Source organism: Ascidiella aspersa, chromosome 7 (genome assembly GCF_963924565.1).
Source record: "Ascidiella aspersa chromosome 7, kaAscAspe10.2, whole genome shotgun sequence".
In the NCBI taxonomy this organism is placed as follows: Eukaryota; Metazoa; Chordata; class Ascidiacea; order Phlebobranchia; family Ascidiidae; genus Ascidiella; species Ascidiella aspersa.
In genome coordinates this window covers 19,958,748-19,985,372 of record NC_139453.1, presented here as the reverse complement: position 1 = coordinate 19,985,372, position 26,625 = coordinate 19,958,748, and the positions used below count along the sequence as shown (strand labels likewise).

The following is a 26,625-nucleotide window of genomic DNA, read 5'->3' as shown; positions in this document are numbered from 1 at the left end:
CTTATCTTTTTCTAATGAACACTCCTTGCGTTTTATTGGGCGGGGAGCACTCGGCCAGGTTAAACACCCGCTTAATTGTTGTTTCCAATCAGCCATAGCTTCCATAAATTGCTTTTTTAAGAATGAATTATAAGACTTATCGCCGTGGATAAGGCACGCGGCATATAAATAACATGTTGTCAAAACACGTCAGCATCATTTTCTCTTTTACTACTCCAAGTGTAAAACATTTTATTTGAGATTGTCGATTCGCTTTTTCGATGTTAAATTTAAGGTCCTTCGCAATCAAACGGGAGTAAAAGCAGATCTTTACATTCTGTAATTATTTGCGTTTGTCTGTTCAAAACATAAAACAAGGTTAATAGTGAGACAATATCATGTAGACAGTAGCAGGTTAATGAAAGTATTAAAACCATCTGAATAAGCAAGACCTCATAAATCACCTGACTTGTCTTTAGGCCAAATTATAAAATAGTTGCAACGAGGTATGGACAGATGTTTGTTATGCTCAACCTATATCGTTTAATCAAGCTCGAATGGCACTCCTTAACTCAGCGGAAGCAATGCTTGTAATACCCGCCTCTTAAAAAATTTACATTTTCTGAAAACAGCTTCTTCAGGTTCGTCATTGCATGCAGTTCAATGTAAATCATTGAACCATTTGAGAAAAGAACGACCCGCTGAACACAGCAAATGTGGTATTAACCACTTGAAAGCCTTTTGTTTAAACACGTTAATTACGAAGCGCCTACTCGGTTTTAATTGAGATCCAGGTCGTCGTCTCCTGCGCATCCGCGCGATCCTCGTTTCGAAGTTCAACGAAGACGCATTTTGGAAATGTGACTTGTGACGCCCCGGGCGCCTTGCTGGAAGTTGAACCGACCGCCGTTCTTTGAAGCCTAAACAACCGCTTATGACGTATCAGGCAAGACGATAAAACATGGCGGGTTATCTTGTAGTCGCATCTAAGCATCCGAAATTCCGCCTCGAGTTGTCCTAATGGGTGTTTTTAAATGCGTCGCACAAGGTATTAGCAAAACAATAGAGAAGCAGGTGGTTTACGGACAAAGCCTTTTTTTAGATTACTAATCAGCAAAGGTTTAAACAGATTCCCGCTTCGTTGGAAAACTTAATTCGCTCAAATACAATATGAAACAAGCACTCGATGACACGCTTATCACCATACAAAAAAGTAGACCCTTTTTTCAAAAATAAATTGAGAGGAATATACATCTTATAACCAAAACATTATTTAACCATAAAACTAGTTTTAATCCTATAAAATAATTTCAATTTATTGTCTTGCCAAATGAAACCTGAATCAGGCCTTCGTGATTGAATTAATTTCTCTTGCGCCAAGTAAGGGTTATGTGAGGGTTTATTATAGTTTACTATATTTCTTTAAATTTATGATTTCCCTTTTGCCATGTATTTAAAGCACTTACACGAATGGTATGCACTGGTTAAACGATTTTATGCTGCTGACATTTGAAAGTCCCAAATATCCGAAGATTATCTCAACATAGCTGGGGAACTAGACAAACTTAACTGTTGGAATTATTTTAGGCAATGTGGGCCAGTTTAGGACATACCAAACAAATATATTTTCTTAGGAACACTAAACACGGATCTGTTCATAATCTTCAGTAGAAAGAGAGTGGCCCAAATAATAGATAAAAGATTCATTCTTTTATTAGCAAACGTTTCGGCAAGTTCTTTTGCCATCATCAGTGCGGGCTCTTTGCCCTACTTTCGCCTCGCGGGTGTACTTTTCCGTTGCAGTTCTTATCACCGTTACTTCGCGACTTTCTTTCTGTTTATATAGCGTTCTAAAACGTCCGAGCGTCCATATACTGACTCGTTTTTATCTTAGCCTCACTTATCGCACTGATGATGGCAAAAGAACTTGCCAAAACGTTTGCTAATAAAAGAATGAATCTTTTATCTATTATTTGGGCCACTCTCTTTCTACTGAATATATTTTCTGTGAAAGGAATTTACCAGTTAACTTTCTAATTGTTGTCAGTGTCACGGAACGTGAAGCATTTCTTGTGTGCCACAAAAAAGGACGTGACGTATAGCCCGAATAAACGATCGCTAATCAGTGAAATAGGATTTTAGACATACCAAATTTTGAAACATTACCAACTTTGCCAAAAAACGCAAATGGCTTTAATTTCAGACCTATTTTCTCGTAAAGGCTCCTTTTGTAGACAGTACAGGGCAAGAGTCAACGAATAATTGTATGCCGTTTCGTGCCAAATGTCGTGATTGGCAGATATCACTACGCGTCTCGTGCCGTTTCAATAAGACGTGGTAACGTAGCATAGGTAATTCACAGCCTTAATCTGAAGTCGCACACACCTATTCATTATAATCAGGGTCGGTTCAAGGATTTTTGTTTAGAGAAATGATTTTGATATTATAACAAAATACGCAATCACGTGATTATATAACTGGGAAAACCTAATTTAGAAGGAAACGTGATGCATTGGGAAGACCGTAAAATGCATATTACTTCCAAAATAATCTCGGAAACAAGTCGTTAGGGCCATTATTTATACAGCTTTGCATAGAAAACATGTAAAAGCGGCGCCATTCAATGCAAGAAGGTTTTTGCCTGACTCAATTGGGGGGACCGGGGGTACTCCCTCGGAAAAATTTTTGCGGCCACGCCCCCAAGATTGGCTTAAATGGTACCAAAAATGTTTTAACAAATGTCAACCATATTATTTTACGAATTTTTTTTTTATGATTTCCGTCGCATAATATTTAACGTTGTGAAAGCAATATATCATTTTTCATGAAAAGGGCACTTTTGCCCCCCCCCCTAGCCCCCCATAAGGTACCATGTTAAAATGTATGAGGTACCATGTTAAGATGTATGCTCGAATAGCAGGGTGAACGAAAATAAGGCTTATTAGCGACACCTTGCGGAAGATAAATTTAAATTTACCATATCACGCTGATTTTCGAAAAGTAATAATACAAAGTAAATTTGTATAGGAAATTACTTTATTGAAATGTGTTAATCCAGAATCTAACTGTAAGTGGACGATTTATATCATTCGTGTCGAATAGTAATAACTAGGGTAATTTTTTTTGGCATGTCAAAAAAGTCAAAACTTTGTCAAATTTAAACGTTAGGTCAAAATTTGTCAAAATTATTTCATGTCAAAATCGATTAAAAATGCACATAAAAATCGTTTACAAAATAAAAAAAAAACTCTAGTCAGCTTTTTGAAACTATCGTTCAGTTAAAATTGTATCAAGAAAATTTTGTCTTTAATTGTATGTAACGACATTTCAACTGTATTATGTCTTCATTAGAGCATTTTTGCTGAATTAACCCCCAGGCCTAGTTCTTCGCATTAGGATCAGCTAGAACTTCGTTTTTGCATTATGGTTGTTTATCTCTGATTTGAACAAATGTATTGAACAGTATTTGCTGTCTTTTTCGCTTATGATTTGCAATTATCCCATTTCCTATTTCGATAATTAGATGTTTTTTTAATTTTTTGAAATTATTTTTATTTTGTTTTTAAATTGTTTACACAACCTTTTTTCTAAAATAACCAGCGTACTTTAAACAACAATATGTTGTTTAAATCAATGTATTTCTAATAGGTCAAAATTTTTTCAATAAAATATATTTTTAGGTCAAAATTTGTCATTTTTAAGGTCAAAAAGTATTCGCCCTAGTAATAACTTTAAGATCCCTGACTGGTTGACCGATGCTACTCTGGGTTAAGTTTGGACTTGCTCTTGGTTGACTTGCTTCTAACGTTAAGCACATTCTGTTTATTTACCAAATTATCAAAATTGAAACAAAATTCATAAAAACAATATTATTAACATGTACATGTTGATTTAGCGTAGGTTGTAGCAATAAAGGAATATTTTATTCTTGAACCAACACGGTGTTCTAAACTTTCATATGAATTTTTTATTTCGAGAGTTTTTTTCCAAATCATATGTTTCCAGCGTGTCTTAACCTGGGCTGCGGAGTCGGACTCGGACTCGGACTCGGGACTCGGGACTCGGGACTCGGGACTCAGGACTCGACGGAGTCGATTTAATTTGCTAGGGTCGGACTCGGGACGCAAGACCACGTAAAACTATCAGCGCAGTACCAATTTAAAACTAATTTTTTGCCAACTGTAGAGTGTAAAGGCGGAATAGCATATTATGGATATTTTCCAACCATGTATGGTGAGTGGGTGAAATAAATGCTGTACAGTGTCGTAGTCGGACTCTTGACGAAACCGCACATTTGCCCGAAGAAGGACTCGGGAATCAGACTCGGGTTTCTTTTGGCCCGAGTTGGACCCAAGTTATTTTTAACCAACTCCGCAGCCCTGGTCTTAGCCCATTTTGATATATTAAATTTAGCTCAAAGAACCATATGCATCTCATTGTAAACCCTAATATGAAAGCTTTGGAATCACTACCGGTATGGGCATTTTTTGCTGGATAACACAAATGTAGCTTTTGTATTGAAAGTAACACTTACATCTATAACCATTAACTGAAGATGATACAAGCTCGCATTAAAACGTCTTAATCAAGTTGATGTCGATCTACTCGACCTTTTTGGCTTGGCAATTTATTATCAAGCTACATTACAGATCCGTGTACAACCTAAAACTTTTAACAAAATAAACAATTGTGTGGTCTTCGTAAGGTTACTTCCTTATGACGTCACGTTTCAATAACTTTACTTTGGAACCTTCCGTTATGAAGTAACTTTGTGGCATCTCGGAAAAAACATTTATGCCCACCTAACAAAATCCTAGATTCGCGCCTGGTCCTAAAAATTTTTAAATTTTCTAAAACACATCTTTAAAATCCAGTCAGTTTTGGCGGGTAAACGTCTGCCGCCGTGTCTGGCATACCCCCGACTATACGCCGGAAAAGAAAATGCCTATCTCATAAGCTACGGTATACTGCATAAAATTCAAAATATGCTCCTTAAGTATTTACATCCCTCTGCCAGCTCCACCACTAAAAACTTTATTTTGGCAATCTGTAAACAAATTATACCCTTACTTAGACGTAGGCTTACAGTTAAAAACTATAATTTTTATTGCACTTACATTTTCAACCACATTTTTTTCGGTGAATCAGATCTTTTAAACACAGAAATAAATTAACTATTAAAGTTATCGCGTTTTCTCCAAGTAGTTCTATTACACTTTATATTAGTAGTATGGATGACGATGTGTGGACTCAAATTTTCAACCAAAAAAATGTTTGTTTTTTTCGCGCTTTGCGCCAACACTTGCCTCCCTAAATGAAATTAAACACGTTTTTAAGTGCAAAATAGATCCGAGGTCCGCCTGATTCACAGAACTTGTTATAACATTTTAATAACACAATTCTTAGTTAACATTTTGTGCGGCCCACAGAGACGTTTCTGAGGTTGGTTTTGGCCCGCGACTGGAAAAAGTTTGCCGACCTCTGGTTTAGAACAAACTCGAAAAAATATCTGATTTGTGTTAGATGTTAGGTCAGTAAAACATCTAAAATATGTGGTTAAGACGCCAAAACACTAATGCATTACTTTAAACAACAATATGTTGTTTAAATCAATGTATTTCTAATAGGTCAAAATTTTTTTACCAAAATATATTTTTAGGTCAAAATTTGTCATTTTTAAGGTCAAAAAGTATTCGCCCTAGTAATAACTTTAAGATCCCGGACTGATTGACCGATGCTACTCTTGGCAATCTGTAAACAAATTATACCCTTACTTAGACGTAGGCCTACAGTTAAAAATTGTTATTTTTATTGTTACACTTACATTTTCAACCACATTTTTTGGGGTGAACCAGATTTGTTTAATAGAAAGCAGGTCTGCGGAGTCGCACTCGGGACTCGACGAAGTCGGTTTGTTTTGCTGGAATGGGACTCGGGATTAGGAACTCGAGTAAGATCATGTAAGCCCGACGTCGCATGCGCAGTACAAAATTTCGAAAGTTATGGGTAACTCGGAAGTCGAATTTGACTTATTTTTACCGACTCCGCAGCCCTGATAACAAGGATATATTAAGTTAGAGAATTCAAATTAGAAAAATATAGCCTAATTTTACGAGAGTATAATATATTTGTTGTTTTTCCGCATCCACCCAAATTAAGAGATTATAATTATAATAATACCTGCGATCCACGGCCCGCCAAGTAATTTAATGCGGCCCGCGGCTTATTTTCTTAAATAGGTACCTAAAAATACATCCATCGGCTATAACCTATTAAGCGAAAACAGAGGCTAGATTTTACATGTTTGGTTGTATCGTGAATTTTTGTTTTCAGGGACAGATCTAGTCATGGCCCCGCCAAATTCGATTTTATCCTGTTTTAAATACTAAAACGAATTTTTTTTCGCGCTTCGTGCGAATCTCTTCGCGCGACTTTTTTGGCATCTTTACAAATAAATAGCGTCATATACACTGTGGCACTTTCTCCAACGAAAGTTTTACATTGCCTAATATTTATATATTTTTTGCGCTTTAGTCGAAACTATTCCAACTTTAAAATATGAATAAAATACCGACCGTTTTCCAAACTCTGAAACATACCGATTCACATTTTGTAAACCTAATTTAGGTAATTTCATGTTGTGTGTTTCTCCCTATTTATATCGCCTATGCAATATGGCCGTTGTACTCCAACAAGTAACACATCGGTAACTTAAGGCCATAAAAAGCAAAAAAAAAAAACATTGTAAGATTTTTGAAAGCGCCCCACAACTTGATAAACGCCAATATATCCAGCAATGTACCCTTTTATCTGTGCTCAATGCGTCACGTTCCCCTCTAAATCTAAATTAAATTTTTCATTTTAAAACAAATTTACCGGTAGTCGCAATTTTTTCTCGCTTCGCACGACGTCTTCTGACCTTTTCATTTGACACAAATTGGACATTTTCTTACAACTCTAAACATTATAACAAGTTCGAGCAACATTTAAAGTTTCTCATGCGGCCCGCGGTGTAAAATAATTGCCCACCCCTACCAAGATGATAGGGCAGGCTTTGGGTTGAAATTTTGTTTGAAAATAACTCATCCGTGACTGTTTGGCGGTTCTGAAGATATATTATTTACGTGTATATTAAAAGGAGGCGTGAACAACCTAGCATGTTAATTGGCTCTAGTTCATTTTGTAATTATAATCTCCACTTCAAGTTAGGGTTCATATTTAAACGGATAAAAAATGTGTATAATCATTAAAAATGCCTTCTTTCTTTTAACTCGCTAGAAATAGATAGATTTGATTAGGTATGAACAATTCTTATTTGCCCTACTTATTTGACGTTTTGCTTTTATATTTTTACACATGTTAAAAACTTAAAACTGGCTTATTGCTTAATGCATAGTTGCCATTCTAGATTATTTTAATCTAGATTTAGATGTTTTGGTTTGAATCGTAGGATTATACAATCTAGATGTTAGATGTTTTTTTAGATTATTATAAAAAAATATTGTATAAGCTAAATTAGTGACAGATTCGCTATTGACGATAAATATTTTAGTAATTTCAAAAGTTTTTTTTTTGCAAATTGCAAAAAAAATGATGAGATATAAATTCGAAATTTCAGTAACTCGTCATGTTCAGTAAAATGTTTTATAAAGCAGAAACCTTAAATCTAAAGCATCAAGCAACTCCCTTTATGGAACTTTGGCGCTCTTTCACTATTGTACGTAAAAATTAATAAAAAAAAAACTTTCTTTAAATGCCGCATACCACAACGCATATTTTTTGGTTTAGGGTGCGGGTTAGCGTTTGGTTAAGGGTGGATCGTGTTATTATTAATAATAAATATAATATTGCTTGACTCACCCAAACGCTAACCCGCACCCTAACCCAAACAATATGCGTTGTGGTATGCGGTATTATTATTATTTTTTTTTGCATAACTTTTCACATACAATAGTGAAAGAGCGCCGGAACTTTATACGGCATTAAGCTTTTAATGTTGATTTTTTGTCCAAAAGTATTGAATATGTTCAAAAATCATTTTTAGATTATTTTTTGGATTTCTCCATAAAAATCTAGATGTTTTTAGATTATTTTTTTGGTAAATCTAGATGATTACTGTCAGAAAAATATGGCAACTATTGTTTAATGCTTATATCGTCAAACAATTCTCATACTTTGCATGTGGTTTGTGTGGCTTTCATTAACTGTGGTAATATTATTATTAGCAGAAAGACATTGACGGCGCTGGTCTATAATCCTACCACGGCGCTGGTCTAGAATCCTACCACAACGTTGAAATGATTATTAAGCAATGCATAATATGTGGGTTAGGGTGTCGGTTAGTGTTTGGGTGTGGGTAGGTCAAGAAATATTGTTTAACACTATTACTGGACTCACCCAAACCCAAACGCTAACCGGCACCCTAACCCAAATAATGTTCGTTGTGGTAGGATTCTAGATGAGCGCCCCTACCACACAACTAATTGTTTGGCCAAAATTATTATTATTATTATAGTTAATCTCCCATATTTTTTCGTCGTCGTAGTTTTACTTTTAACAACTCGCTTTGTTACTTTGTGGTAGAATTCCAGACCAGTGAGTGTGCCGCGACTTTTTATCAATCAGTCGAATTACTCCGAATATGTAAATCTGATCAAAGCAAGTTTTTTTAATTTCTTGCAATATTCCAGGTGTGATTTATGAAATTTACAACTTTTTAAAATCCTTTGATACTTTCTATCCCTGGAAATCAAATATTTTTTTTAACTGCCAACAGCTGTTTTAAAACTTCTCACTAAAGTGGAAAGGGTTTAACCATATGCTCGAAACCCAAAAATATCTTTGTAAATTGGCAATTTGTGATTGGATAATTTGGTTGGGGCAGCTGTTTTAAAAAATAAATTAAGCTAAAAAGTACAAAGTGCCAATTTCAGGTTTCATTTTTCGAACACTATAGTAAAGCCCTCTATTCTCTAGTCAGCTATTTTAAAATAACTCAATTTTCAGTACTTTAACGGACCAGACTATTTAGAACAAATTATTTTTAATCTGTTTGTGTGCAGCAAGTAAAAAAGGTTGCGGAGCACTGTTCAATTGTGTTTTCAGTTTGTGCCCTGCAACTTTTTTTTCACTTGCGGAACAAACTTCTTACTGCTACAGCACACATACTAAAATATACTTAAATAAACAATAACGCCATAGGTACAAATTACTAGATTTTTGGCACAGGGCCACAGCAAACATGCTGTGGAACATTGTTAAGATTGTAAAATTATATTTTTTATTTGAACATCAGGAAAGGTTGCCTTCCGTAGTCAAAGATAATGAAATAGGCTATTTGCTCAGCAACCAGTAATCAAATTTCAAATTTTACAGCACGATAAACATTGATTTTTCCGTATATGAAATGAAGAAATTAGCTAATAATTTATAAAAAAGTGAAATTTAAAGTCATTGCCCAGCATGTACGGTCATTTGTAACTTTTATAATGCTATTAAACTATGCTTGAGAGCTAACATGTATGTAACAGTTAAGCAGTTAATTAGGACTTTGGAATGTATGGGGAAGACAGATGGCTGACTAAGTCCCTTACATGCTCCTTGTATATACCATTATGGAAAGTACACCGGCGATTTTTTTAACAGACTAGACCTGAAACCTGCACCCCTAAGTAAATGAATATGCATCCGGTATTCCGATATGTTATAATGGCGGGTGCGCTTTTGACCTTAGTTGCACCCGGTCACCCCATTTTTTTTGGCCGTGCTCCACCGAGATCTCATCAATATATTCTTTACTTTCCAGACGGACCTGTATGACTCCAAATGAGTAGGCCACTAAAATTACCTGTCCTTAACTTCGGGAAGTCTAAACAGAGTCACTTCACATAACTTATATTATTTAAACAGTTAGAGCTGCTTTGCACGAGCAAGGTCAATGTAAAATAGTAAAAGTCAATTATTGTCCACTTCAACAAAGAAAACTGAATGAATCTGATTGCTTATCTGTCAACACATTTATTTTTATGTGACTTTTTAGCATGATACCCAAGTTAAGATGTCTTATTGCCCCATACTTTTTACAAGAAAACCAAAATCGCCTTGTTCTGAATTAAAAGTTTTGTTGATTAAACGAAATAAAACATGGTTTGAATCACTTTAAAGAATATGGCCAAAAGAAGCTTTCCGAAGGATTCTTTTTATGACATTATGGCCTAACTTTGTGACATAATTTCAAAAATTCCCATGCCCCCTCAAACAAAATGCTATATCTACCTAGGCAGACCACTTATTTGGCAATGTGTTTGTTCTATCTGCTGTATTTGTACAACCGCAAGTCATATGCAATTTAAGCAATATTTGTGAAAAACGGTCACCAAGTAGGTCTGATATTTTATAAACGTTACTTTTTTTAGAATCATTTCTGGTGTTTTTGTTTTGTACGATAAATCTGTTTGAATACATAATCTACAGCTGGTGGACAACCATTTACCAAAGGAATTATACTTCTGTGACAAAATGTCACTTGTTTGTTCAAGTAAGTTAACAAGTTCAATTAGTCAATAAGGTGCACTTTACCAGTTAGCTGTCAGGGTTCTCCTTTATGCCACCATAAATTGTTTATTGTATGATTGTATGTAAAATAATCCTAATTACTAGGTGTAAAAGTGTAATGTATAGAATTACACATCCTTAAAAATTCAGTTTCCTTAAAATATATTCTTTTTAGTTTCTGGTGAGGTCCCAGAGGTCCCCTGTATTTCACCTGTATCTGGGTGTGTGTTCGAGAGAAGGTTGCTTGAAAAATATATAAATGAGAACGGTAGCGACCCAACAAATGGTGAGCCACTGGCACCTGAACAAATCGTCGACATAAAGGTAACTCATGTTGCTTTATTTTTGTTTGTGTACGTAGTTATTATATTTTAAATGTTAATGAAGTGCATCATTTTTAGTAATGCATATTTTGAGATTTTTTTTCAGTTATTTGAGGCATGACTTAGATTGTCTTAACTTATTATGAATATGTTCACTTGGGGTAAAAAAAAATTTGTCAAAGTTGAGGTAAAAAAAAACAATGTCATTACACCTAAAGTATATATAATGTCTTTTTAATTTCTTTTTCAGGTAAAAAATACATTCTTGGCCTAACCAATAAGCCCTCAACCATTTTAATTTTTTTTCCTCTGAGTAAAGTTATGCTAGTTTAGTTCAACAGTTGTTAAATTCGTATCTTAAAAAGGTTTGTAAGACCTTGTGTAATTCCTATACAACCAAGTTTATGGTAATGGCCTTTATTCTGTGTTGTGTCATAACATTGATCTATTAAACAAAAAATACCTTACTTTCCTAGCTGTTTTAGTTTTTAGATATATTTTTTTTTACCCCGATTGATTCTATGGGAACGGCGTAAAAAAACAGTGTTTTTTATTACCCCAATGTAATTTTTTTTTACCCCATAATTCTATTTTGTAATTTTTAGGTTTAAAAAGTAAACTAAATATGCCTAGCCAATATGTACCAACACCAAAGCTACATAATGAGGTTTATTTGTAGACCGTGAGCTAAAAACACTAAGGTAGACAACTAACAAGCATGTACTTTGGGTAAAATAATCAAACTTTTTAGTTTTATTTAATGAAACATTCACACATATGTGTGTTAATAACTGAGATCTAGTCCTTCGAAACTGCTTATAACCAATGACTACGGCTTACGTAGCCTGTTTTTCTAGTCTGCTCTGCTTGCATCATAGATCAACAGATTCGGTGAGTCTGTGATGGCTTTCGGTGTACTTTTTAGTTTTATTCAGAAAATTTAAAGCTATACACCAAAATGAATGAATACCAGGTAACATTAGTGCCAAAAGAAAGTGAAACATTTGAAGAAATTAATCAGTCATGAATAGGGACTTGAAATTTTATTCTGATACTAATACCCGATATTTTCAACAAAGTGTATCGCGATCCAAATCAATACCACATGAAGGTATTATTACTCAAACGGCAAAATAGATTAAATTGAAACTTCTAGGGTTATTCTCTTCAGGTTAATAGATCAAAAGTTGCCTTAAGGAAAGTAATTAGCTTGAGATGTTAAACTTCTATAAATTTACATTAGTAGAAAAAGTAGAAAATTTGTTTTTAGTAAACATAACAAGTGGGTGGCTCAGAACCTAAACAAGTGCAGATCACAGAGGTAGACTTGAGCAATTATTTTAGACTTGTCCCATAACATAGGGAAAAGATATGAATGTTTTTGTAATGATGAAGATGAAATAAAGGCAACTTAGCAATTTTCTTCATAAAAAATAAGAAAAAGCTAACAATTCCAGGTTGTCCTCGGACTGGCTCACAAATGTTATAGAGGTAATTTACTTTTTTTGGGACCTATAAATACCACTGATGACCAGTGCTAACTGTTGAAAGGCATAGTTTTAATTTACCAGGGAGAAATTAGTTGCTAGAAATATTTTAAACAGGTGCAAATTTGGGGTACCATAATGTAATCATAAAAATTCAAAATTCTCTTTCCATTAAAGGTATTCATGAAATTTGTGTGTTGTTGTGGCTTTGAAAGAGCATTTTTAGTCTATTTACTTCAAATAAAGTCAAACCTGCTTCTATAAATTATTATAAATGGTCTTAATGTACACTTGTTTTTTTTTACCCCGGCATCGTTTTTCTTTTGCCCTTTCATCAGGGTAAAAAAAAAACAGATTTTGTAAAATATTTTTTTATTTTATACTACAATTAAAAATCCTTTATGTGATTGGGAAGGTAGACCCATAAGCTCAATAAGAATGAAAAATTACACTTCTGTTGCGAAAAAAACAAAAGGCAGACAAGTTAGCTAAAAAAAAGTTTTTCACCCCGCTTGACTATATTATACAATATTTTGTACAATCATTAAGAGTATTTTTTTTTCTATTTCCAATTACACTGTTTCTCAGCACCGTGTTCTAAGTGTTTCCTTAAACCTTAGCATTGTTTGATGATTTGTTTTATATTGTAATTTCCATTTATTAAACCAACAAATATTTGTTGTTTAAAGGCTAATCCGATTGTTAAACCCAAGCCACCATCAGCCACCAGCATTCCAGCAATTTTAAAATCACTTCAGGATGAATGGGATGCTTGTGTTTTAACAACTTATACTCTACGGCAGCAGCTTCACACCACTAGACAAGGTGGGGTTAATGTTCGTTTTTTAACAATACTACTTGAGTGTTGTTGGCAGAGTGACAATATTATTCAATTATTTCAGAAATTTATCTGGCCTTAATAGTGAGTAGCTTTCAAATTACTGGGAAAAAAATCCCATTACAATGCAAGGTACTATATGGGTTGTAAACCACTGATATATTAATATAAAGGCAAACGATTATACACTGGTCAACAGCAAATTTTAAACAGAGATTTGATAGATGGTTTCTTAATGCATTTTCGGCACTGATTCTAAAAATGCCCTCATTTTTTTTTCTAGCACATTTTGAAATATTCCTATTTTAATTTTTTCAATGTATTGCTGTATTACTAATATAGCCAAATTGTGCACTGTGACATATTCCAAATGTATAATGTTACGCACACACCATTTTATCTGATCTTTTCCCTGATATCTCTAAAAGAACGACATAGAAAAAAACTTTTATCAACGATTTTTGTAATAAAGTAGTTAATTTCCAGATGTAAAAACAGCATCCGAGATGAGTACACATGTTGTTTAAACAACTTCTTGCACTGCAGCAGAAAAAATCCAAATGATTAAATGTTCGGTAATGCCATATTTTAATCAGTATATAATGTTGTTACATATACTTTTCAAATTTTATTGACCAATGACAAGCAATGAATCACTTCAAATATCACTAAGATGGACAATTGTACTTAAGCTGTTAGATTAAGCAAGGAGACCTATACCACATAATGCCCCAATGCGAGTTTCACTTCCTTCTAATGAAAGTCATGAATTCTCACTGATAAAGTGGAAGATTAAATGGAGTTAATAAGAACAAAACGAAAGTTCAAAATCAATTCTGTTTTCCAGACAGATTTAAACAGCCTTACTGTAGATGCATGTTTTTTTTTTCAAAAGAAAAGTCAGAACTGCTTCTGCTTGTATTAGGATTAAAATAAAACCACTTGCTTGAGATTGATGTTGCACTGAATATGTGAATAATAGAAATCACCTTGACCCTTGCAAGATAAATGTCGACCTTAATTCCTGATCAGTAACAGCAAAATAATCTAGCAAAGCTAGCAATTCGGTCAGACACATTAACCAGATATTAAAAGATATATATATATTTCGCCAACTAAGGCATCGTCAGTATATCTTATTTAAATAGAATCTTCTATTGAATTGCTAGCTTTGCTAAATTATTTTGCTGTTGCTTGAGTTTGATGTAGTATTAAGACATAACGAAAATAAAACTCAGAAAACCTACAATAGATGGTCCTTCTTGCTACAACAGTTGTGCTAACAACTGCATTACTAAAAGACTATAAGCCTATAAGAAAACAGTAAGTGGCTGATTTCACAAACGTTACCCTTTAAGAAAATTTTCTTGCTTGAGGGATAGAAAAGTGGAGCTCTATATTTAGTATTTCTCAACAAAAAGTTTTTGCTACTGAACTAAGCAAAATGAAAGGAATCTTGATGGAACATAATATTAGTAAAATATCAAAGGATGCACATTGTAAAAATGTGGAATTACGCACTTGGCTGGCATTTGGTGACTGTGTGCTAACTTTTAAAAAAATTCAAATTGCATTCCTTTTCGTTCGGTGTTGATAATCTGCTTAGCTTAGCACATAGATGGGTTATTTATGTCCCTCAAAGTGAATTTTTGCACACCTGGAATTTTTTCCAGAAAACCTAGGTTTAGTTAGTGACGAACAAAATCGACATTTTAAGCAATAAAACCCCATCACCAAGGATTTCAAAAGGGGGAAAATTCCATCATAGAAGTTCTATGGCAGTGGTTCTCAACCTGGGGGTCGCCATGTAGAATTTAAAAAAAAAATCATAAGAATTAGGCAATATGAACTAAAAGTTTAGCAATATAGAAGGAGCAAAGGCAACCGCCAGTCTAACGTTTGTCTTTGTGTGGCCTTTGCTGCAGTGAACTTGTCGCGTTATACGTCACAATTACACTTTTTAATTAATGAATCCAGCCTATTTTCACTCAAAAGATGTCTAATAAAAATGAATGGACGCTCAAACCAGGATTGCCAGAAGGCCTAAATTTTGAACCAAAAACGATAAATTGTTCTAATTTTAACTGCTGTGTCCGACGGTTTGCTAATCCCTAGGACAGTAAGCTATCTGTCCCAATTTTGCCGAATTTATTTGGAACATTGGATGAAGTAAAACCATGGGCTCACGAGGCCTTCAAAATGGTTTATACCAACTTTACCAACGTAAGGACAAAAAATTTTCGCGATTCGCGCGATTTTTGTACATATTTCTACAATAATTCCTGTGCAGCACAAAACTGTCAGGTGTGGTATAGGGCGCTCTAGTTTCAAGTTGAAATTTAGGCCAACTTACAATAAAATTCGTGCTAGGTCTGCAATAGGTTACAGGCAAATTATTTCTACTTTTCATCGGTATTATACCTTTTTACATAGCCTTTTCTACAACATCCACAGAATTCCGAGAATAATATTTTGGTGTTGCAGTTTTGGCAAAAGGAAATAGAATTTACAGAAAGCTTTATTATTGCACTGCTGTTAACAACTAACCGTTTTGTAAATTTATGAAAAATTTGGAAAGAAACATTTACCTCTATTGATTCCCTTTATTCTCGCACTAGGTACATGCTAAATATTATTTGACCTAAAATGTCTGAATTTCACACCAACAATGTCCTAACCCTAAACCAAGCATCTGGCAACCCTGGCTCAAACCGTAACTTTAACTTGTTATATGCATAGCGCATTTTAGCCAAATCTTAATACAATCCTAGTCTAGATTTTTTTCTCTATTTGAAGTTTGCCAATTTTAAAATGTGTTTTTATTTACTCAGGTTTATGTATCACACTATAATTAGGTGGTCGCGCAATTTATCGAAACTTAAAAGGGGTCGCGAGAACAAAAAGATTGAGAACCACTGTTCTATGGTGATGACTTGAGTTATGTTAATAAAAAAATTTTATGCCAGGTGTTTTACAGGGCCATGTATCACAGCTGTGCATTGTTTTCAATGCGTTTTTTCGAAAAAATTTAATTTGCAATATTTTTAAAATGTGACGTGCTAGAGAAAAACTAAAGGTATATTCGCAATCAGCGCACAAAATATGTCTAAGATGAAATACTTACAATCTTGTTTAGAAAAAAAAGGGGGAAAATTTGTTGACCAGTGTTATTTTTAGGCAACACATATATCACTGCAAAACGACCCTAATCAACAAAAAAATTATGTCATGTGATGTGAAACACAACTGTATTGTCTGAGTTTCAATTTATATTGTTTTGAGTTTCCATTTTCCAGATAACATAATTTTTCTCATCCTTCAAAGTACAAAAAGCAAGCAATTTGATGCTAAAAATATGTATCTTGTATGCGCCTTGAAAGTGTAGTATAAAGTTAAATAAAAATGCTGAAGGTTGCTTTTGATATGTTATATAAGCAATTAGGCATCATGGCAAGTTAGCATAATTACTGTTGCAGTTAACAACTATTTATAGGACTTAAAAATATAGGGCTTTACAACCATTTTACATTATAGTTTATAAAATTTCAACATATTTTTAGATTGTATGGCACCCTTTAAAATGGTCTGAAAAGTAAATTTTCTAGCAACTTCCTGTTATTAATTTAATTTCATAAAAAATATATTTTATTAAGTTTACAAAAATATATTCTAAATCCCAACGTAATATTTTCCATATCTAGGTATATTCTACCTTAAACATGTGTCAATAAACCATATCCACTAGTCTCTTTTTAAATTTTTATGCTTGTTTTTTACTCAATAGTTTTACTTGTAGTTTGACAAATAAATGTTGTACTGAAGTAATACATCAAGTAAACCAAACTTATGAGGGTTAAAAACAATTTTATATATTGACACAAAATTAACCTTTTCTGAATTTTTGTAGAGTTATCTCATGCACTTTATCAACATGATGCTGCTTGCCGTGTAATTGCTAGACTCACCAAAGAGGCAACAGCAGCCAGAGAGGCTTTGGCAACACTCAAACCATCTGGAATTATCCAACCTGTGCAACCTGTACAACAAATGCAAGTGGACAAGGAGCAGGATGATGGTATTGTGTTTATTTATTATCAAGATTAAAGCATCTGGTTGTTTTTTTGTTAGATGTTTTCAATTAATGTTTGTTTAGGAACACTAAACACGGATCAGTTCATAATCTTCAGTAGAAAAAGAGTGGCCAAAATAAATGATAAAAGATTCATTTATTATTTGCATATGATTTGGCAAGTGCTTATGCCATCTTCAGTGCGGTAAAATGAGGTTGAGATAAACGTCATTGAATGAATCTTTTATCATCACTCTTTTCTACTGAAATAATCTTTGTTTTTTATGAGTTTTAAACAAAAGCATATATTGAAAATGGCACATAGGTGTTTTTTTTTGTAATTGTATAAACAGTTTTAAAGTTACCTTGTCTTGTGTATCTTTGGCTATAACAATCAGCTAATTGTGCATTTTAGATCAAATAGAGTAACTTTATATTTTTTTAAGGTGAGCCTATTGGCCTGACTGAAGATGTAATTCAAAAGTTACAAGATAAAGCGAGCGTACTTACAACTGAACGCAAAAAGCGAGGGAAGAAAATGCCAGAAGAACTTGTTGCAGCTGATGATATCAGAAGCTACAGACCTGTGAGTTCTGTGAATTTTATGAATTTACCTATCTAGTTGCAAAATTGTTTTTATGTTGCTGTTTTTTTGTTAACCTAAATCATCATATTGTCCTGAGATTTATTTCTTATCAACAGAGATCAACCGATATAACTTTTTTGGACCGATACGATATCTGATTTTTTACAATTTTGTTAATTGATACCCGATACCATGGGAAATGTTCAAAACATGAGTTAATTGAAGATAAAATCCAATTAGTGTTTTATTATATATACCTTAATTAGGTATTAAACAATTGGTTTTGCATATTAACTAATGCTAAAATCGTAATGCTAAAATCCCTTTTTTTTAAATGGGTAAGTTGTTTGTTGTACAGGAAAAATTGTATCATATTTTCGTACTAAAAATCCTAGCAACTGGGTTCAGACTAATAACAATTTGTACTGCACATTTCTGTACAAGTTGTTAATTGTTTTGCTCTCTTTACTAAAACCTAAAACAGATGTCATGTTACAAAATATTCTACTAACCTGATCAAATTTACATGAAGGTTGCAACACATCCTGGCTTACACTCTGCTTCCATTCCGGGAATATTGTGTGTTGATCTCTGTATGTCGGACACTAACAGGTTAAAGTTTTATTTTCTCCTCTCACGCTCAAAATAAATTGTAGAAAATAAGGTTTTTGATATCTGTTATATGCCTATATTTAAGTTTCATGTTTTTAATGTTTAAATTTGGACACAACCATGATTGGACTTTGAATCGTTCAACTGGGTGGATTTGCTTTAGGGTTATCACGGGAGGAGCTGACAAGACTGCTGTAGTGTTTGATAAGGAGAGCGAGCAGGTCATCAGCACACTCAAGGGCCATACCAAGAAAGTCACAAGCGTCATTTATCATCCGACTGAGGTGAAATTTTATTTATTCATTGTTGATTTAGCATGCTAACACTGGTTGTCGTTCTTTAATAACAAATTTAATATTGGCACAGAAGAACCCAATTACAAAATATTAAAAAAATATTTATTAGTAAATATATTAGTAAACTTCTGTTTGCCAAATACGATGTTTTTATTTGATTTGCAATTTGCAGTATTAATGTCATGGACGATATTACAAAAGGTAAATGACTAAAATCAAAGAATTGTCAAGATGCCAATCGTTACACTTCGCATGAATATTTTCTCTTTATGTGTAACTACAACTTTAATTGGATGTTGGGTGTATCTATAGTCAATACAACCCATGTCTAAAAAAACTAAAACTTTTGTGTTGCTGTAAAGTTATCGAAGCTTTCCTAGGTCATTAGTAAAATTGTTGTGCATCTTATTAGGAAGAATGATTTACCCAAATAATTATTTTTTTTTATAAGACTAGAAAAAATGTTGCAAATTGTTTAAATTCAGACTGTGGATTTAAAACCTAGCTCGAGACTGTACAGCAGGGGTTCTTAAACTGGGGTCCATGGACCCCTTGGGGGTCAGTGAACTAGTTTTAAGGGGTCCATGAAGGCCTAATTGAAATATTAGTGTGTATTTAAGAAGTTACCATTTTTTCAAAGAAAACAATTTAGTTAAAAATAAAACGGATTTGCACTAAATGTATTTAGACTCCATTTCACACTTTCACATTTTTGGACCGAAATCAGCAGATTTATGAAGTTTATTTGTATTGTGACGTCAATTTATGACGTAATTTTTTATTTTTTTCCCTACCGTGGTCCACGCAAGGCCAAAAAAAATTTTTAGGGGTCTGCGATAAAAAAAGTTGAAGAACCCCTGCTGTACAGAGTCAGTTTATTTGGCTTGAGCCGGAGCCAGACTCTGTTTGTTTCAAACCTAATCCGCAGTCCTGGTCTCAATCTTGGGTGGGATGCCCATGCATTCTTCTTCGGGCACAAAAACGAACTGGTTTTGTGTATAAGTTTTGGCCTTCGCCAAATGTTGCACAATTTATGCGACCCACAGCCACAGGACTATGCGCCATGCAGGTTGCCTTTCTGGTTTAAATGATAATGTGTTATTAATTTTTTAACCCTAATGTTTTACGCACTTCAGAAGTTTTATGCTTAGCCTTAAGTCCGTTAGGGCTAGGGCCGCTCAGCGATACCAGAGTTGCTGATATCTTGATTACTAATTTTTAATAATTTCCAGGACATTGCCTTTACATGTTCTCCTGATGCAACAGTCCGAATCTGGTCAGTGCAGAATGGTCATTGTGCGACAATCATCAAAACACACAAAGAATCAGTCACTGGTTTGTTATTGTTGTGTTATAAGTGTAATTTATGACAGTATTCTATAAATTGTAGCATATATGTTTTCATTCCCTGATCAAATTTCAGTGTATTTAAAATGTTTAATTTAAGTTGATTGAGCCGAAAACGCTCCAAACTTAAGTACATTCACGAGCACTTTGGAGTACAATTTACGACAATATGCTAGGTTACCTTACTGGTAGATGTATATTGTGTTTACTGTCTTTTGTTTTTAAAATACAGCTGGTTTTAAAATACATAACGTTTTACCTTGAAAGTGTCAACGCATTCCCAACATTCACATTTTGTACCTCCCGTGGAAATACTAACACGATAAAGAAATGATGCGTTTGCTCCAGGTATTAGTTTGCACGCACTTGGAGACTACTTGCTCAGCTGCAGTGAAGATCAGCACTGGGCATTCAGTGACATCAGAACTGGACGAACTCTTTGCAAAGTAACTGATGACGCCATTGGCAGTGGTACGACACTTTCGTAACGAAATAAACACATTTCAGACGTTGTCATTTTAATATATAACGTCTTTCAATTGATATAGTATGGCTATTTTTTGATATGCACACTTGCATTTAATTTAGCTTTAAATCCATCAATGCTTATATAATTTAACAACAATTTCCATTTTTCTGCATGGTATTCAGTTGCAATGCTGAAAAAAGGAGCTTAAAAAAGCAACTTAGCTATCGATTCGTTATCGTTAAAGAGATTAACAAATTCAATAATCATTTATTTAATTGGTGGGATCAAAGCCACGTCGCTTTACACAAGAGTTTTCTTCAACCTTTTTATGGTTTGCTTCTATACAAACTTTTTCTTCTTTAGGCGACGACAAAGCTTACTTTTGTAGGTCTACTTTACCAACTCAACCGTTGTAAATCGAAACCCGGTTCTGTTTTTTCTTATTTACTCAACTTGTTAAATATTTTAAAATAGCCTAATCTAATTAATGTAACTTTGTCAAACTATTTTTTATACGAATTGACTTCAAAGTCATCCATTACCCACGAAACTATATCTGAATAACCTAAAGCACATTTGTCAAAAAAGCTCAAGATTTTACTTCATAATGGAAAAGATTGCAAAACTCCATAACGTGAAAAGGTCGGCAAACAATATGTGTATCGCGATTGTTACATCTGGGATATGTGAAAGTTAATGTGACTAGCATTCAACTATGTACGCAACCAGGATAGTATTGTATTAAAAATTGAAAACTAAGGGTGCTCGCGGACTCACCTAGAACCATACACGGACAAAACACTGCTAGACGAAATACGTGGCCTTGCCCAGGTTATATAGAATATATACAAGTTTTTTTAACTCGTAAAAGACTACTGACGTTGTCCCGGTGATATTAATTAATTACCGCTGTAATAAGCGCGATTATGTGCCAGGTTCACCTAAATATTTTCTAGTTAAACAAAATGTAAGAATCCATCATGTTATGCTATCACCACTATTGCATATAACGTTGTACCATGTCCAAATTTACTAGCCTCGTGTTATAACCAAAAATTTAAAAATGATTGTTCTCTGTGTCAGTCAATGAAAAACTCAGTAAAGTACTGTGAGAAAAATCGTTTATTGGCGAGACTCATTAAGATTAAGAGAAGACCATTTGGCTGTACGCCCATGTAAAACCGACTCTTTATCGATTTGCGTGTACCACCATTTGCATGACTTAGGCTACGAACAGAAAACGTTGCTGCATAAAATGTTTCTTTCACCCTAAAAGTTTTACTACCTGGCTGTACACATTCGATAAATATATGTTTTTTTATTTGCGCATGTTTCACTGGAATACGTATTTTCGGTGCAAAATGGTTATCGGGTAAAGATTTAATGAAGCGGCGCCTTCGCAAACGGCTAATTTGATTACGGTTTATAATTTCACCCTTTTTGAAAACAGACCTTAAAAGTCTTAACTTCGCAACATTGGCTTTAATTTGAGTCCTACGGCCACGCAGTAACTGATTCTAATATAAGAAAATCCCGTAACCCATTTAAAAATAAAGACTGATTTGGTATAAAAACGCTGCAATGATCGCGGTATTTTGCAAACTCTGTCAAAATTGTGGGCTATTAAATAAACATACTGCAAATGCGATTAGGCATAAAAGTCCTAACTTCGCAACGGTAAAGGAAAAATACCAAGGCTATAACTTTTTGATATTTACGGTCACGCACATAATTGCGCTAACTATGTTTTTGGTTTTGCGCTGTTCAAGATGTGCCCGAACCCGTGTAGAAACCAGGGCTTGTGAGCCGGAGCGTGGAGCCGGAGCCGGAGCCCCGGAGCCGTACATTTTTAACGGAGCCGGAGCTCTACGTGAAATTTAAATGGCACGAAATTAAGAATTGTTGCCTCTTTGGCGCACCTTTTCTAACTAACCATTGTGGTGTTTCGTTTGTGAATATTTTTAAACGCTAGATATTGCAAATTAAGCGTTCAGCCTTAAACCTCAGTTTTTAAAGTAATGAAGCCGGAGCTGGAGCCGGAGTAGTGGTTTCAATAAGCTCCGGAGCTGGAGCTAGCCTATGATAAAAGAGAGCTCTGAAGCCGGAGCCGTTTAACATTTACGACTGCTCCAAAGCCCTGGTAGAAACTAGCGCACAGTGTGATGTCGCCGCTCCATTTGTCCGACGACGATATAATCCCTAGAAGTCCAAAGGCAAAAAAAAAACAATTAAGCGCACCTCAAGCAAACAAAATCACTGACTTACTGACTGCGGAACAAACTTCATCGGTTGTACAAATACATTTAGGCAATTAACTGTTTGCAACCGTGCATGAACTGTCTTTCGTGCTTAAATTTGTTAAGATTGTAAAATGACTCTTTGCAGCCTAGTAAAAACGTCGATTTGATTCAATGAAATCAATTAAATTTAACAGATATAATGCATATTTTCAAAAGTAACACCAAAATGCCGCCAATTTTTTTGTGTTTATGGTTTAACATATTTGTAATTAAAATACTACAGTCATCCGAAATATTCTTACAGTGGGAAATTTCTAATACTGCTAGACGATTTAATAACTGCCAATTTATTCTAGCACTGACGTGTGCCCAATTTCACCCCGATGGTCTAATTTTCGGAACCGGAACTGTTGACAACCAGATCAAGATTTGGGACTTAAAGGTTTGTCACTTGTTTTTTGATCAGGATAAGTTGTTAATCACAATGTTAAGTTTAATGTTGTAAAATTCCGTGTAATTTTGCATATGAGGTTTTGAAAAGATTTTATAAAATACCAGGGTGCGCAGATCTTAACCGTCGTTAGTTAGTGTTTCAGGCGTAATTCCTAATTGCAATATTGTTTTGCAGGAGCGTACGAATGTGGCCAACTTTCCAGGCCACACTGGTCCCATCACCGACATCGCTTTCTCCGAGAACGGGTACTATTTGGCCACGGCCGCCGAGGACTCATCCGTCAAGCTTTGGGATTTGCGCAAACTAAAGAACTTCAAGACTATCACTATGGACGAGGGATACGAGGTCTGCGGCGTTGTGTTACTGTAGAAATTGTTATTTGACCATTAACTCTGCTTGAGCGTCAACACGTTTTCCTACTCTTTTTACTTTTATGCTTATACGATATAAGTTAAATTAGCGTTTCTCAGCCTTTTATTTCTAGCGGCACCCCTCAAAAATAATAAATAGATTGCGGCACCCCTACAAGATTTTACCGTTGGTAATTCATTAGAATGTCACAACATCGGAACTGGAACAGCACACATCAACTCTTAAACAACTTTTTTTATCCGGTCTAATCCAACACAAAAAGCATTAGAAATGGCATCCAAGGGTGCTGCGCCACCCTGGTTGACAATCGAGTTAAATTATAACCCTTAGGTGGAAACTAAAGACTTTTTACGTTTTAATGTTTGCTACTTTCTTTACCCAATCATAGCATTGCGCCCTAATCGTTGTCTTCAAAAAAACACTTTTATAACAGGTCAAGTCTCTCACATTCGACCAGTCCGGCTCGTACCTGGCAGTTGCCGGAAGCGATCTTCGCATCTACCTGTGCAAGCAGTGGCAGGAGCTGAAGACCTTCACGGAGCACACAGCCCTCACCACTGGGGTGCGCTTCGGAAACAACGCGCGCTTTGTCGCCTCCTGTGGCATGGATCGCTCTCTCAAGTTCTACGGCATCGTGTGATGGGCTAACTTCGTTTGACCAGCGGCCTTTTCCACCATTTGTAGGTCACGTTATGTTATCAAAGGCGACCATCTTTTCTAGTAAAGTGTGTCAGCGTTTTGTCGCCTCTACAAAAATATCGCAGACTATCTATCTCTAGACCACTGGTGTGATCACACAAAGTCAATTTTTATGATGTATAAAGAGTAAAGACACTTCGGTATGTTCTTTCAAATGAAAATATTTTCTTAGATTCGCAACTGGTTTTCGTTGTACATATTAATCAATAATGTTTCACTTGAAATAAAAAGAAACTGTCAATTAATTACACGGCTATTACAAATGTTTTTTTAAAATTGTAGTTACCTCATAATTAGGGCGATTGTTTTTTGACCTTATAAATTAACAATTTTGACCTGGTAGGAATACATTGATATAAAGTTATAAACAATGCATTGTATAAATGACTGAATTAGCGTTTTTTTTAATGCTGAGTTGATATTTTTGGCATATAATAATAAAACAAAAATAATAAAAATGCCAAAGAAAAGCAGAAGGTTAGTTATTTTAGAAAATTGTGGGGGTTGAAATACAAGGTAAAAAGAACTGCTAAGACGGAATATTTATCAAACTAGAAAATATTTGCAATTAACCACCAAAAAAGACAGCAAATGTTGTTCACTGCATTTGTCCAAATCAGAGATACACAACTATCTGGAGACGGGGATGCCAACATTAAAATGCCTTTAAAAATGTGCGCACTTTTTTCTGAATGTGCACACATTTTAAATGAAAACTCTTCACTCTGACGTGCGCACATTATTGAGCCATTTAAAAATGTGGCACATTCTGAAAAAAGTGCGCACATTTTTAAAAGCATTTTAAAATGTGCGCACATTCTGAAAAAAGTGCGCTTATTTTTTTAACGCATTTAAAAACGTGCGCACATTGTGCAAAACAACGCCACGTCCCCTGTTCAATATCTGAAGCAAATACGGAAGTTCGAACTGACCAACTCCGATAAACCAGGCCTCCGTGATTAATTCTGCATATTAAAGTTAAAATGTTAAATTTGATACAATATTAAACTGAACCACAGTTTTTTTTTAGTTTTTTCTGTGAATTTTCTAAAAGATTTTGACCTAACGTGTAAATTTTAACAAAATATTTTTGTTTTTTTGACAAGTCGAAAATAATCGCCCTACTCATTATCAATTACAACCGGGTGATGGCGCCCCAACCCCACCAGCACTTTTAAACATATTTATTTATCGATTGGTTGGATTTGCGTGATAACACTGATAACATACAGCAAAAGATAGATGCGACTTGTCTCGGAAGCACAGGGGATTTATTGTTCTGGTATAGTCAGCTCGGGAGGTATTTTTTTAAATGTCACCCAATGATACCAAAAAAATAGTAAGTGATTTCTTTTTAGAAAACTAGACATTTTTGAAGGCCGACGCCACACGCCAACAGTTCAAAGGTCCGAATACGCCAGTTAAATATACGAAGTAAACAAGGTTCGCTTCGCATAAATGCTTTGTCGCCGTTGCTTTGAATGTAGTTTAGCCTAAGATTTCAGTTTCAAATTTGCGCACCGCATTTGCTAAGAAACCGCGTTTCTTGAAGTTGGCTGTTTTATGACGTCACGTAATGATGTATCTTTGACGTTTTCTTTAAATAATTCCATGTGTTGGGGTAAGAATATTATTTTATTTGAAACCCTTATTGTTACCAAATCAAAGTGCATCTCGGGATAATTTTGATTTTTGAATAGCCATACGATGACCATACAAAGCCAGCCTTTGTAGTATTTACTCCAACCCGCACATTTAGTTGCTTAGTACAGGGTGGTCCAAATCCATGCTGGCCGCAGGCCAGACTCAAAATATTGCTGAAGTTGTTTAAACATTGTTTTATTCGACAACAATCTAAATGACTAATCAAGGATTAACTTTCAATTAATAAATTGTGTTTAAATGGTTAAAATAAACTGCTTATACTTCACAATCAACAGCACTCTCGTGTAGCTTACTGCGTGTGTCCCGCAAACAACGCGAATAATATTGCGACCCGATATGTTGTCTTGAACCACCCTGACTTAGCTAAAGAGCTAATATCAGTATCAGTATCATAACCAAAGTTGTATTTGGCCCAGCGATCTTTCGTGAAGTTTAAATGTGCACTTATTCAACACGGTTTCCTGTGACAAGAGCCGGATTCCAGTAATGAGCAGTTCCTACGATTTTACTCAACGTTAAAGACATTTTATCCAATGTAAGCAAATAACACGTTGCTTTACCTTTAATTGTGTATTGCTCGTCGCCAGTGCTTTTACTAGTTGCCGTCTCGTCTTTCCCCCTTTTTCGTTGGTTCA

General features: G+C 34.7%; 1 protein-coding gene across 1 annotated transcript; it reads left to right on the top strand.

Annotated features, from left to right (window-relative positions):
• Positions 1-10,392: 10,392 nt before the first annotated feature.
• Positions 10,393-24,670, top strand: LOC146138212 (pre-mRNA-processing factor 19-like). The gene is made up of 12 exons (XM_083393328.1): positions 10,393-10,516; positions 10,709-10,857; positions 13,033-13,168; positions 17,089-17,256; positions 17,697-17,836; positions 18,369-18,448; positions 18,612-18,732; positions 19,977-20,079; positions 20,440-20,562; positions 23,157-23,242; positions 23,429-23,599; positions 24,060-24,670. Exons 1-12 carry the CDS (start codon positions 10,498-10,500, stop codon positions 24,264-24,266), a joined length of 1,503 nt encoding a protein of 500 aa, XP_083249454.1. The 5' UTR covers positions 10,393-10,497; the 3' UTR covers positions 24,267-24,670.
• Positions 24,671-26,625: the final 1,955 nt, after the last annotated feature.

Coding starts and splice junctions, on each gene's coding strand:
- LOC146138212 (XM_083393328.1), top strand. Junction 13,169..17,088: donor GCTTCACACCACTAGACAAG/GTGGGGTTAATG, acceptor GAATTTTTGTAG/AGTTATCTCATGCACTTTAT. Junction 23,243..23,428: donor TCAAGATTTGGGACTTAAAG/GTTTGTCACTTG, acceptor ATTGTTTTGCAG/GAGCGTACGAATGTGGCCAA.